The 13,277-nt window shown below is 45.4% G+C and overlaps 1 protein-coding gene across 1 annotated transcript in view; it reads right to left on the bottom strand.

Annotated features, from left to right (window-relative positions):
• otogl (otogelin-like) overlaps positions 1–13,277 on the bottom strand; it is a 237,127-nt gene that overhangs the window by 67,883 nt on the left and 155,967 nt on the right. The window contains exons 31-32 of the mRNA XM_086009727.1: positions 8,692–8,771; positions 7,147–8,060 (exon numbers count right to left, since the gene is read on the bottom strand). Coding sequence (XP_085865853.1) covers positions 7,147–8,060; positions 8,692–8,771 — 994 coding nt within the window. The remainder of the gene's footprint in view (positions 1–7,146; positions 8,061–8,691; positions 8,772–13,277) is intronic.

Below are 13,277 nucleotides of genomic sequence, written 5' to 3'. Positions count from 1 at the left end.
CCTCTCGCGAACTTCACTCAAGATTTAGCAGCGGCGCAAAACCGCAGCGCTTGCTCAGCTGCGCGCGCAGATCCTGACGTCATTTCATGGTGCAACGCCCTTGGTGCGCCCCGAACCGGAACTTCAGTGGCGCCGCCCTTCTGTGTGCCTGGTGCCCCCAGCGACTGGTAGAGGGGAACGGATCCCAGTTGCTGCGGGGTGCGGGGGACGCTATTTAAAGGGGACTCCTCCTGCATTATAAGTGGCAGCCATTTTGTGGCAATCCTTCTGTGTGAGAGACGGATATTTGGAGAGAGACAAAGGGAGAGAGCTTTCTGCTTTGACTCAGCGCTCGCACAGGTATTTCTGGCTTCAGGCCAAAGCTTTGCACTTGGATTTAACTTTCAGTGCCATAGCCTTGAGTCGCCACATATGATGGGGGCTGCAATGGGTGGATACGTTGGCTTACTGCATTGCATTCAAAGGGCTCAGAGACGCCATGAGAGAGTGCCAGTCATGGCCAGACGGAGAAGGGCCAACAGGCATCGGCACAGGAGGCCTTACCCTCCCAGGGTATACCGCCAGCAGTTCTCATATCTGAACATGTCTGAGGAGCAGTGTGTTCAGAGGCTGCGATTCAGAAGGGAGGTGGTCACTGAGATCTGCCACCTGCTTCGCAGAGATCTGCAGCCACAGCTGAGGAGCAGGACGGCTCTGTCAGTGGCAGTGAAGGTGACGGTGGCTCTCAACTTCTATGCCACCGGCTCCTTCCAATCCGCTACTGGGGACATTGCCAACATCTCCCAGTTCGTGATACATTGCTGCATCTGCCAGGTGACCAATGCCCTTTTCAGAAGGAGACGTCAGTACATCTCCTTCCCCATGACCCTGGACAAGCAGCAAGAGCGTGCAATGAGATTTGGAGGAATAGCGGGCTTCCTCATGGTCCAGGGCACCATTGACTGCACGCATGTGGCTTTGCGGGCACCTCTAGAGAATGCCGAGGATTACCGCAACCGGAAGGGCTACCATTTGCTCAACGTCCAGTTGGTGTGTGACCACAGGCAGCTCATACTAGCTGTCAATGCCCGCTTTCCAGGCAGCAGCCACGATGCCTTCATCCTGCGCCAGACTTCTGTGGCAGACATTTTCGAAGCCCAGGCTCACCCACGAGGATGGCTTCTCGGGGACAAAGGCTATCCTTTGTGCACCTGGCTGATGACCCCGCTCCGTGCGCCCAGCACCCCTGCTGAAGAGCGATACAATGACAGCCATCAAGCTACCAAGAACATCATTGAGCACACAATCGGCATGCTCAAGGAGCGGTTCCGCTGTCTGGACCATTTCGGAGGAGCCCTACAGTACTCGCCTGAGCGAGTCTCCCATTTCGTTGTAGTGTGCTGCATGCTGCACAACCTGGCTATCCTCAGGACTCAGCCACTGCCAGCAGACATTGGAGGACCACCAGAGGAGGAGGAGGAGGAGGAGGAGGAGGAGGAGCACCAAGACAGGAGGGAGGCACAAAGTGCAAGGGCCATCCGTCGGCGGCTTATTGCAACTCAGTTCTAGGCCCCCTCTCAGGGAATGGCTTGTGCCAATGAAAGAACATGAATGGAGCCGCTCTGCAAGCCCTCAGCCGGTCAAGGCAACAAATAGTTCAAAGTGCAAACATGGACAATGTGATTAAAGAAATTTTTTTACTGTGCAAACTCTGTGCCCTTCCCGCATGACAAACTAATTCAGATAAACCCCCCAAAAAACAGTCAGAGACATAACTGGCTCTCACAACCTTCAGAAAATGAAAAAAACAGTTAAACAAAAATGACCATTATCCGTGGCCTTCATATAAAAAACAAACACAACAGTCTCGGCCTCCATATATAAAAAAAACATTCTCGGCCTTCATATATAAACACAACATTTGGCCACACCTTCTACTTTTTCCCCTGTGAGGGTGATCCGCCTCGCTTCCACGAATGGCCCCTTCCTGCCCTGCAGCTCCTCCTCAATGGGACCCCAGTGGCTGCAGCAAGGCTGGGGGAAGGCTGCTGAGGGTTAGTTGGTGAGACGCCAGATGCCCTTGGGGGACGGCCTAGACCAGCTCTGGGCCTGGAGGACGCAGCTGCTGACTGCTCCAACTCTGCTTGGGCGGCAGCAGTCTGTCCTACGGGTGGTGGCAGCTGCAGTGGAGGAGTGACAGTGTTGGCTGCAGGAATGCTGCCAACCTGACAGAGCACAGGCACTCCCTGGTCGGCTGATACACTGGCACTCGCACGGGCCAGCACTGCAGCATGCGCAGCAATCTGCTGAAGCACAGACTGCTGGGCTGCTGTGGCGCGGCGAGGGCCCCGGCGATGCCTGGCTGATCCAGCGAGGGTGGCAGCAGTTAGTGCCCGTGTGACCCTGATCTGTGTCTGCATCAGACCAGCCAGTGAATGCACGGCACGGCTGAGCACTTGGCTGGAAGCCGCCTGTGCTGCCGCGAAGTCCTGCAGACTCCTTGCCTGTGCTGCACTGAATTCTTGCAGACTCCTGGCCTGTGCTGCCCCGAATTCCTGAGCACCCCTTGCCAGTGACTCAATGGAGTCAGGCATCCTTGCCACTGCAGCCATGAGCTCAGTGTGCCTGCGCTCAGCCTGGGCGCCCATTTCACCAAGGAGCCGCACCTCCTCTGCGCTCACCGTAGCAGGACTGGAGGCCGCACTCACCCTCCGGGGAGAAGGCCGCTGAGCTTCCCCACCCCTCCCGCATTGCTGCAGCCTGCTGGGTCCCGGAGCTTCACTCTCCTCAGACCCTTCCCCCCTGCTCCCCCTCCATGGAAGACGTGTCCCCATCATGGCCATGGGCTGCCTCGGCTGAGGGCGGCACTGATGGGCCGGCTTCCTCTTCCTCCTCCTCGAATTCAGAATCACTGACAGTGGCAGCTTGAGGGCCCGCCTCCTCACCTGACGAATCAGCATCTGAAAGCAGGGAGGCACAAGAGTTGCTTTAGAGTGAGGACAGGGCGGCAGCGAGGGAGGCATGAGTGCTGCTATGCACTGTATTGGTTCGATAGTGGCAAAGGATGCTGTTGTGAGGCACAAGTGGAAAGAGAGAGGTCAAAAAGGTGATGACCTTACCATTGCTGTCCAGAACAGGGTCGGCATCTCCACTGGTGACGGGGCCAATCAGCCGGCCTGCCATAATGCGCTCCACACGCTGCTCCAGGTTGCTGAGCTCTTTGAGGTCAGGACGGCCTCCCCCGGTCTGTCGCTGCTGCCTGCGATTGTGGGCCAGCTTGCCCTGCAAGAGAAAGGGCGGCCTCTAAGTCCAGTGTCAAGCCCTGATCTTGCCTGCACTGCCTCCCATGGTGGAATAGCCCTGACAGTGTCAAGCCCTCATCTTGCCTGCACTGCCTCCCATGGTGGAATAGCCCTGACAGTGTCAAGCCCTGATCTTGCCTGCACTGCCTCCCATGGTGAAATAGCCCTGACAGTGTCAGGCTCTCATCTTGCCTGCACTGCCTCCCATGGTGGAATAGCCCTGACAGTGTGTAAAGTGCTGAATGTGCAAGTGGTTTTCATGAGAGTCCCATAGCTCTTGGATGAGGGCTGGGCATTGGGGCTTTCAGGTCCCTTTGGCCAGAAACTGAGGTGCACATGCAGGGATGAACAGGATAGTGGAAAGGGTACTCACCCTGACAACCCGAGTGAGGTTGTTGAACTTTTTCCTGCATTGAAGTGGAGTCCTGGCAACCATGCTGTTGGTGGTCACCCTGTTTGCAACCCTCCTCCAGGCTTTTCGGTATTCGCTGGGAAGCGGCCTCCTCCCACTGTCAGGGAAGAGGACAGGTCGCCTGCGCTCTACTGCGCCAACCAGTAGCCTCAGGGCACCCTCGCTGAAGCGCTCCGCTCGCTCCCTAGCCTTCTGCATGGTCCTGGGCGTAGAAATGATGATCCAGCAATGGTCAGGCCTTGCTTCAGGGCTTCAGTGTGCAGGGCATGGCAGCCAAACAAGTCCACCCTCCCCCTTTAAGAGCTGACCGGCGCCAGTGTGTCTGCCTTCAATCAGCAACTCGCCGCACCTGTGCTGCGCCCGTCCTCGGTGTTAGCGCCTCGGCTCGCCGGCTTAGCGCCTTATGATAGTCATGCATCGCCTGCTTTAGCGCAGCAGTAACCTCTTGGGGCGATGCAACTCAATTTCGGCGAAGGTGGCGCTAAGTTGCACCGGGCGCTAAATTTAGCGAACGCCCAGCTGTTGCGCCCCAAATGTGGCGATACTGAATTTCTAGGCCTACATATCTGAGAACTCTAATGAGTCCATCAGTGCAAAAACTCCAGGAGTTTAATCTTGGCATGGTCATGGGTAGTGGTTAGTTAAGGTCGATCTAGAAACAGAGGCCTACATCTGTCATTACAGGGTAAAATACTGCAGAAAGTAACACAATGCCACAGCAAGACTGGGAGGAACATTATCAAACCTCAGCTTAAGTTCTACATTTATATTCTTTGACACTATGTGTAAAGTTGGCTATAGAAACAAGGGTTAGATTTTCAATTTGTGACCCCAGCATAAAACTGGCATTGCACATTGGTCGCCTGTTGTTTATACCACCCAATTTTCATGGACATTGGAAATGAAAATCAAGTATTTTCTGTTAGAGGCAGCAGATCCACGGCACTAGTTTTACAATCGGGCATAAATTGAAAATCCACTCCATATTGTTCTGTAAATTTTATTCATACTTTGAGCTTTTCAGTTTTATGTTGAACTAGTTGTGATGACAACAAAGCTAGCTTATTTTTAATAGAAAGGATTCGTTGTGAAGATTTGTAAAGCTGTTAATATAGCTTTTCATAAATTTTTGACCCCATATTTTGAAAAACTATATCATTGCTCATTATTTATGTTTATACTACAGTCTGTGATGGGTTGACATACGAGAGCAGAGAAAGCATTTGTGTCATTCTGGATGCCTACACATTAAGGTTAGCCTCTCAACTTCTACAGGAATTATAATACTTCCTTAGCTTTACATATTCTTCATTGTAGCTTCCACATCAGAACCCTCCCAAATTACATCAGATCTGGTAATTCACCAACTTCCTACTTTAATTTCTGACTTAAGGTTACAATGTATCATTTTATATTTATTTTATTATTGAGAAACAAAGATGAAGGAGCAAGACCCTTATAAGCAGCACTAAGTCTGAGGAAAGTAAAGGAAGAGGTAAATCAGAAATGAGTGATTAGGTGACACAAGGCTTGGGTTTTAAATGCCTAAAGATTGTAGGAAGAAGACAAGACAGAGGGAAGGAAGGAGTTCCACAGTTTTGGAGTCCTTAGAAAAAACTAGTTACAGTAGGAGTAGGCACTGAATGTTGATTTAAAAACATTGAGAATATTAGAGAGATAAATGGAGACCTGGCAGGAACAAAAGAATCACAGCCCATCCTAGTATCACTAAAATAGAGAGAAGCAAGATAGGTTGACACAGAACGAGGTTCAAAACTAGAAGGATAGTCTATCAGATAACAAGCTTCCTCTTACACACTGCCCACAGGTGCAAGAGAGTGCTAAAAGAGCCTCCCCAACTACAAGAGCAATGACATAAATGAATCATTTTATATTTATTTTATTTATTATTCTTGGATAGACTTGGGCATTATAGGGAGCTAAGAGGTGTTGTAAGGTACATGTTAGATTAAAGGTGGTCCACTGTTCCTCCTGGTAGTGAGTTGTGAGTCAGGCTAACGACCGGCCCACATAAAAATGCTTTTTGTTCTGGAAACAACCCAGAGACAAGACGAGTCTATTTCAGACTTGCAAATATAAACAATGCTGATGTAATGCAAGGTGATACTCTGATTAGAGTCAAATATCGTGCTCTGGACAGACAGTAGGGGAAGAATGAGGTTACCTCGCTAGGCACAGGAGACTCTAACTAAGAGGTGTTGAGGAGAAAAAGAGGTGTTTGGAGACAGCTTTAATTGAGGAGATGGGGAATTTCTAACTGAGGTCAGGATCGTGAGGCCAAGACTGTTAAAAGATAAAGGATGGAGCATAGATAAGAAAGAGGTGGTAGCTGTTGGTTAGACTTGTGAGAGACATTAATAAGTTGTTTTAATTTTTTTTTTAAAAGCTTAAAAAACATCAAGATCTTTGTGATTCAGCCATTGCAGCACAAAAGCATTGGATGTTGCACGCATCAAGGCTATGTACATTGGAATCATTGACCAAAGAGTGGATAAAGGGTCAGCCACCCAAAAGTCAAAATCTACCCTCATATTTCATTAGCAAATGAACATCTGTTCTAATAGAAGGGCGGGAGATACAGTTGTATTCATTAACCTTCTGTTTCAGGACATTATTGTTTTTTATTGAGCTCCCAATGTCATTTGTTGTGTTGATTTAATTTTGTTCTACTCCCTGAATGAGTGGAGAAATTATTCTGTGATGCATTTTAAACCAAATCCCAAACCACTGAATAAAAAACTCTCCACTTTAAACAGTTACAAAAATAAAGTTGATACTTTTGAACAAATGTTATGTCTTTTTTCAAGTTAGCACTTTACCCTGTCTGTTACTTCAATTAGTACAACTATCTCTTTCAACTTGGAGCTGCCCAATAGCAGCAGTAGAGGTCTGGGCTTCCTGACCAGAATATCACAGGTTTATAATGCCAGTCTTGACTGACACACAAATTTGTCGGCCCTGATTAGGTGACATACACACTTTTGTCCAGGCTATTAGATGGAGTACTGTGCATTGCTGGAGCATTGAGGAAGCAGAAAACTGGTGTGAAATGATCCTCCCTTGCAGAAGCTTCAGTGATATTGATAGCAGCAGTAAAAAGACCACAGCCCAGCATGTCTAATGATCCTCTTGTTAGTAAAACAAGAAGCTTAATGATGGATGACTGGTTGGGAGGAGTAAGAATCATTTTTGGCGGGGGGAGAGCTAGTGAAGGGAACAATGACAAGGACAGAAACACAAATATCTATTTGTTTTAAATGTGCAGGTGCTATAGAGAATGGATCAAAATATTTTATATACTAATAAGAGCTTTTAACATAAAATTACAAGTTTAACCATATTTTCCAACTTAAGCACTTAAAGATATCTAGAATTTTTATTTGCCATTATGTAGGTTCCGTTTAAGGAGAAAAAAGGTTAAACTGCCCCTACTATGCATTGTGGTGGTGTCACTGATGGGGCTGCAGTTTGAGAATAAGAGGGTACAGTTGAGATACCAAATGCAATTGCAGTTTCTGGTTGAGGCCTAGTTGTAGCCGCAGAAGTAGGTGATGTCAGGGTGGAAGGAAACGTCTGTGATGCAGCGGATGCTTCTGATGCGGTTTTCTCCTGAACACTTGTAGCTGAAACAGAAACTGGGGAAGTAACTACAGGAGTCACTGCTGTCGATGGTATGCTTTGTGTTTTCTCAGGTGGAACACTTATCTCTGGAGTCAAGGTAGCTCTGGTTGTTGTAAATGGTGCTAGAGAATCCCTGGTGACCTCTTTGGTTGATGTTTCTGTCTTTCCCACAGTTGTTTGTTGCACTGTTGTGGTTTCTGTACTTTCAGTGGATGTACTGTATTGAGTCTTTAGTATTGTTGGGTGAGCAGTAGATACTGTAACATATGTTGAGTAAATAATCATTTCAGATCTGTCGCTAGTAGCCATGGCTGACAAAGCACTACTTAAAGCTGTACTTGTGGTAGACGACATCTTTTCAGTTGTGTAAGTGGGAGTTGTAGACTGGCTTGTAACTGCTGCTGCAGCACTTGTTGCTCCGGTACCCCCAACAGAAGTAGTGGTGGTCCTTGTAGAACTTAAAGTTGAAGGTTCCGTGACTGTAAAGGATGGTGTGTAAGCTATTGCAGAGGTAGCGACCGGGGATATTGTGGTGACTGTTGTAATTGCTGGAAAAGTTGTTAGTGGGGTTGTTCTCATACTTGTATATTGGTCTGTAATGGCGGTCGTTAACTGTCCCACTGTTGGAGTCAGTGTTGTAGTGGGTGAACTGTATGCCGCTTCTGTTGTCGCAGATGTTGTCGATGTCTGTACATAAGGTAAATCTGTTGCCGTTACATTGATACCTGTTAGAAAATAAACAATTAGTGTATCATTCACAGACATAAGTACTTCAAGATCAAACTCGTGAGCATTATCTTTTTTCTATTGCTTCCATTGAAGTTGATATTATTTCCCATCATACATTTTTAGAACAAGAAGCTAAGTGCTGTAGTTCTTTTCCATATATGGGTTATAAATCTAGGGGTTCATCCCCTTAGGACAGGCTGACTAAATGTGTACTTTTGGATGTAAACCACTTTTAAATGGTGTCAGGCATTAATTTAGTTATGAAAAGTATTAAAGTATAAGAACTGTAATTATTTTGATTTTAGTATGTCTTGATATTTCTTTAACAGTATAATTTCACTGACTAGTATCTCTAGTATTAACTATAAAATAAAGAAGAAAAAAATAACTACTTGTTTTGTAGTCTGAACTTTAAGCAAAGTGACACTGAGAATGGAAAATTTTGTGGGAATCGGAGGTAAGAGCAGACTGAAATTTTCAAAACATTAATGTTGAGCTACAAGCCAACTGGCCTAGCTATGTTAAATGCTTATTACTGCAGCTCTTCTCTGGCTCTTTCATCTCTCACTTAATGAAGAATAAACAAGGAATGTAAAAGGTTAGAAGTAGACAAACTGAGGCACTCACAGTCCTCCAGGTGGACGCATCTGCGTGTGACTTCATCAAGAAGCATGTGCTTTGGGCAATGTGCCATACATCCTTCTACCCTGCATGATAAAAATAGAAAGGTTTATTTCTTCTTTCTTGAGGATGTGAGATCCTCATATTTTCTCCCCAGTTCTCCTTGGTCCCTCTGGGCCATGCATCAACTGCGGCTGAGAGAGCAGGTGGGTAATCTGCTTACAAGCCTCCCACTAATTGCCAGCCACTAGAAGGGAAAATGTCTCTGACAAATTTCTCTTCCATGGGAAGGCACTTTATCTCTGCTCAACATTTTCCCACAGTAACAATGCTGAGATTGGGAACTCACCAGAGAAGGGGAGGACCCAAACCTACCATTGAGCCATACAGTGCACTGGTGCTCCAATAAGCTGCACTATCCACGACCTTCAATGTAAAGGTTCAGTTAATTATTACTATTCATTAATATGAAAAAATAAGGGTTAAATATTTAGATGCAACAAAATATAATAGCCCGGAATTTGCGGCCAGCAGAGAAGCGAAGGCGTTCGTTTCTGGTCCCGGAGTACGCTCCGCACAGGGATCTTGCAATCCCTGTGTTGAGAACTTTGGGTTTTCTGACCTTGAATTCAATTCAACGGAACTTAATGGGGATCCCCTTGAGCGAAGTGCTGTGACATCAACAGGCTGTCTAAGCAGCCAATCAAAAGGCAGAATTCTCACAGACAGCAAACAAGGAAGTGGGCAAACCCTTAAAATTCTAAATTTTTTAAATAGTTAGAGAGAGCGAAACAAAGATTGGGCCGCTCACTTGGGGAAAAGGCAAACCTAAACTAAAGATGCACAAACTTAAAAAAAAAATGAATTTTTGAAAAGTTTCTTAAAAATGTTCATCTTTATTAAAATTAGTTTTCCAGGCCCTTAACATCTGTTTAGCAGTCAATACGCTGGTAAAAACCCCAGTTACACCTAATTCCCTTGGATCTAACTGTTAGTGGGGATTTTAACAGCGTACTTGCTGCGGAAGAGCCGAAGTTTTCGTTAGTTCAATGATTTACGAGATTTAAAGATTGCCGGTTCAGGGGTGGAGGGGAGGGGGCGGGGGGCGGGGGGCGGTGGCACAGCACAGCCAGTTTCGGAGCGGTCAATGACTGACCCCAACTTCAGGATATCCGCATGCGCTTGCACCGAATCCCAAAGTTGCGGTCAGTTTCAAAGGCGAACTGAGAGTATGCTATCATACCAACCGCAAATTCAGGGCCAACACTTAGTTTAAAATAAAAACAGAAAATGCTGGAAATACTCAGCAGGTCAGGCAGCATCTGTGGAGAGAGAAACAGAGTTAACGTTTCAGGTCGATGCTTAACTCTGTTTCTCTCTCCACAGATGCTGCCTGACCTGTTGAGTATTTCCAGCATTTTCTGTTTTTATTTCAGATTTCCAGCATCCATAGTATTTTGCTTTTCACAGAAATCACAGAAACCCCACAATGCAGATAGAGGCCATTTCAGACACATATCCCACCCGATCCCTGTAACCCCTACACCAACACATATCCCACCCTATCCCCGTAACCCCACGTATTTAATCCCCCTAACACTAAGGGTCAAATTTATCATAGCCAATCAACCTAACCTGCACATCTTTGGACTGTGGGAGGAAACCGGAGCACCCGGAGAAAACCCACGCAAACACGGGGAGAATGTGCAAACTCCACACAGACAGTCACCCGAGGCCGGATTCGAACCCGGGTCCCTGGCGCTGTGAGGCAACAGTGCTAACCACTATGCCACCGTGCCTTTTATAATACTTAGTTTGCACTGTTGCTTTTTTTAAGTGGCATTTATAATTAATTAGGAGAATATTGGATAACTGGATTCATATTTGAAGGTATTACATTAAATCCTAGCCATTTCTGTCATTCAGACTTGATTGAGTATGAAAGCTCCAGCAGCTTTTGGCTGGTCTGCTATATGAATCACTAAAGTGTGCCATCTGGTGGTGAGGTAACAAAGTGCAGTACTAACAATCCAAATTCTGTCCAGCAGATATAAATTAATGTGGATTAAGAGTATCTTATGTAATGAATATGTTGATTATAGATTAATGAGGACTAATCATAGTATGTTATGATATTAGGGATTATAGGTTAATGAGTATTAAGCATAGTAAATGTAATGAGTATGGGGTAAATCTATTAATGGTGATTATACATAGATGTAGTATATTAGGATCTGTGGACTATATCATATATGCCATATCGAAATCCACAGCCCACACTTTCTGTCCTTTACTAGCTGTGCAGTTGATAAAGCAGCTTGGTGTGTGGAAGGTGCTAGCAGTAGCAGTAGAAACCCAAGATAAAATAATGGCAATATGTTATTTTACCTAAAACAATGGTATTTAACAAACAGATATATATATATACTTTTGCAATGAACCAACATTTTATATGCTGTGTGAAAAATTTTTAAAAACTCACATCCCGTGTAGCATTTAATATTTAAGTTTATCATGTGACAAAACATGCCCATTAAATCTTATTGAGGTTTAAATTCCTCAAAAGCAAGGTCAGAAGTCAAAGCAATTGTCATTTCCAAAGAAAGCTGAATACCATGGGGTAAATTTTCATCTTTTGCACTTCACTTGCCAGAGGTACATCTCTGGAATTTGGGTATGTGCGCCCCTACAATTTTCCAAACTCTCTGCCTGGAGCACGAATGATTAAAATTTACTGCATTTTTCCATGTTCAGGGTGTGCACTTTCAAACTTTAAGGCACTGATGTTTGGCCATATGATTTTGTCAAAAACCAGCCCTGGAGTTAAATTGCACCTTTAATGAATAATATTTTAGCTCCTTAAAACACTTTTGATAATACAAAAATATTTCTGTTTCAGCATAATGATATAAAATAAGAACATTATTTGACAAAGTACTGCATAATAGACTTGTCAGCAAAATTAAAGCCCTTGGGATTAAAGGGACAGTGGCAGCGTGGTTACGAAATTGGCGAAGGGACAGAAAGCAGAGAGTAGTGGTGAACAGTTATTTTTCAGACTGGAGGGAAGTGTACAGTGGTGTTCCCCAGGGCTCGGTATTTGGAACACTGCTCTTTTTGATATATTTAAATGACCTGGACTTAGATATACAGGGCATAATTTCAAAGTTTGCAGATGATACGAAACTTAGAAACAATGAGGAGGATAGTAATTGACTTCAGGAGGACATAGACAGGCTGGAGTAATGGGCAGATACATGGCAGATGAAATTTAACGCAGAGCAATGTGAAATGATACATTTTGGTAGGAAGAATGAGGAGTGGAAATATAAACTAAATGGTGCAATTTTAAAGGGGCTGCAGGAACAAGGAGATCTGAGGATGTACGTACACAAATCTTTGAAGGTGGCAGGACAAGTTGAGAAGGCCGTTAAAAAAGCATATTGGATCCTTGGCTTTATTAATAAAGGCATAGAGGACAAAAGCACGGAAGTTATGCTAAGCCTTTATAAAACACAGTATCGGCCTCAGCTGGAGTATTGTGTTCAATTCTGGGCACCACAATTTGGGAAGGATGTCAGGGCCTTAGAGAGGGTGCAGAGGGGATTTACTAGAATAGTACCAGGGATGAGGGACTTCAGTTATGTGGAGAGACTGGAGAAGCTGGGGTTGTTCTCCTTAGAGCAGAGAAGGTTAAGGGGAGATTTGATAGAGGTGTTCAAAATCATGAACAGTTTTGACAGAGTAAATAAGGAGAAACTGTTTCCAGTGGCAGAAGGGTAGGTAACCAGAGGACACAGATTTAAGGTGATTGACAAAAGAACCAGAGGCGAGATGAACATTTTTTTTTATGCAGCGAGTTGTTGTGATCTGGAATGCGCTGAATGAAAGGGTGGTGGAAGCAGAGTCAATAGTAACTTTCAAAGGGGAATTGGATAAATACTTGAAGGGAAAATTTTACAGGGCTATGGGGAAAGAGCAGGGGAGTGGGACTAATTAGATAGCTCTTTCAAAAAGCCGGCACAGGCACAATGGGGCCTCATTCTGTGCTGTATCATTCTATGATTCTATGATTATTTCATTCTCAAATATAAGCTTTATCCTGCATAAATACTAACTGATTGGATTCAAATAGGGTGTTGCAGGAAAGATAAATACAGATTGAAGAGTTCAAGGACTCGAGGAAAGGGAGGTTGGAGATGAGGTGGTAGTTTTCAAGTTTAGAAGATTTGTGGACTGGGGATGATTACAGTGGTTTTGCAAGGAAGCTAGCCGGTACCGGAGGAGAGGGAATTATTTGCAATGTCAGCTAACATGGGGTGCATGGTTGCATGGTCAGCAGATTTAGTAGGAATGGGGTCAAGGGAGCAGGAGATGGGTCTCATGGTCAAGATGGGCTCAGAGAGGGCATGGGGGAGATGGCAAAAAAGCAACAGAAGGTAGGAGTTCCAGAGTAGCACTGAAAAGGTGGGCAGGGGGCAGGGGGAGGAGGGCCGAGGGCAAAGAGGAAAGAGAAAATACAAAAGAAGAGAAGACAGACAAGAGAACAGCAGAGCAGAGTGCTGAGAAGGTGGGAGATGAGGAACATACTA

This window comes from Somniosus microcephalus, chromosome 16 (genome assembly GCF_052327205.1).
Source record: "Somniosus microcephalus isolate GS21.2 chromosome 16, FLI_Smic_1.0, whole genome shotgun sequence".
Classification (NCBI taxonomy): Eukaryota; Metazoa; Chordata; class Chondrichthyes; order Squaliformes; family Somniosidae; genus Somniosus; species Somniosus microcephalus.
This window is presented reverse-complemented; position numbering and strand designations above follow the sequence as displayed.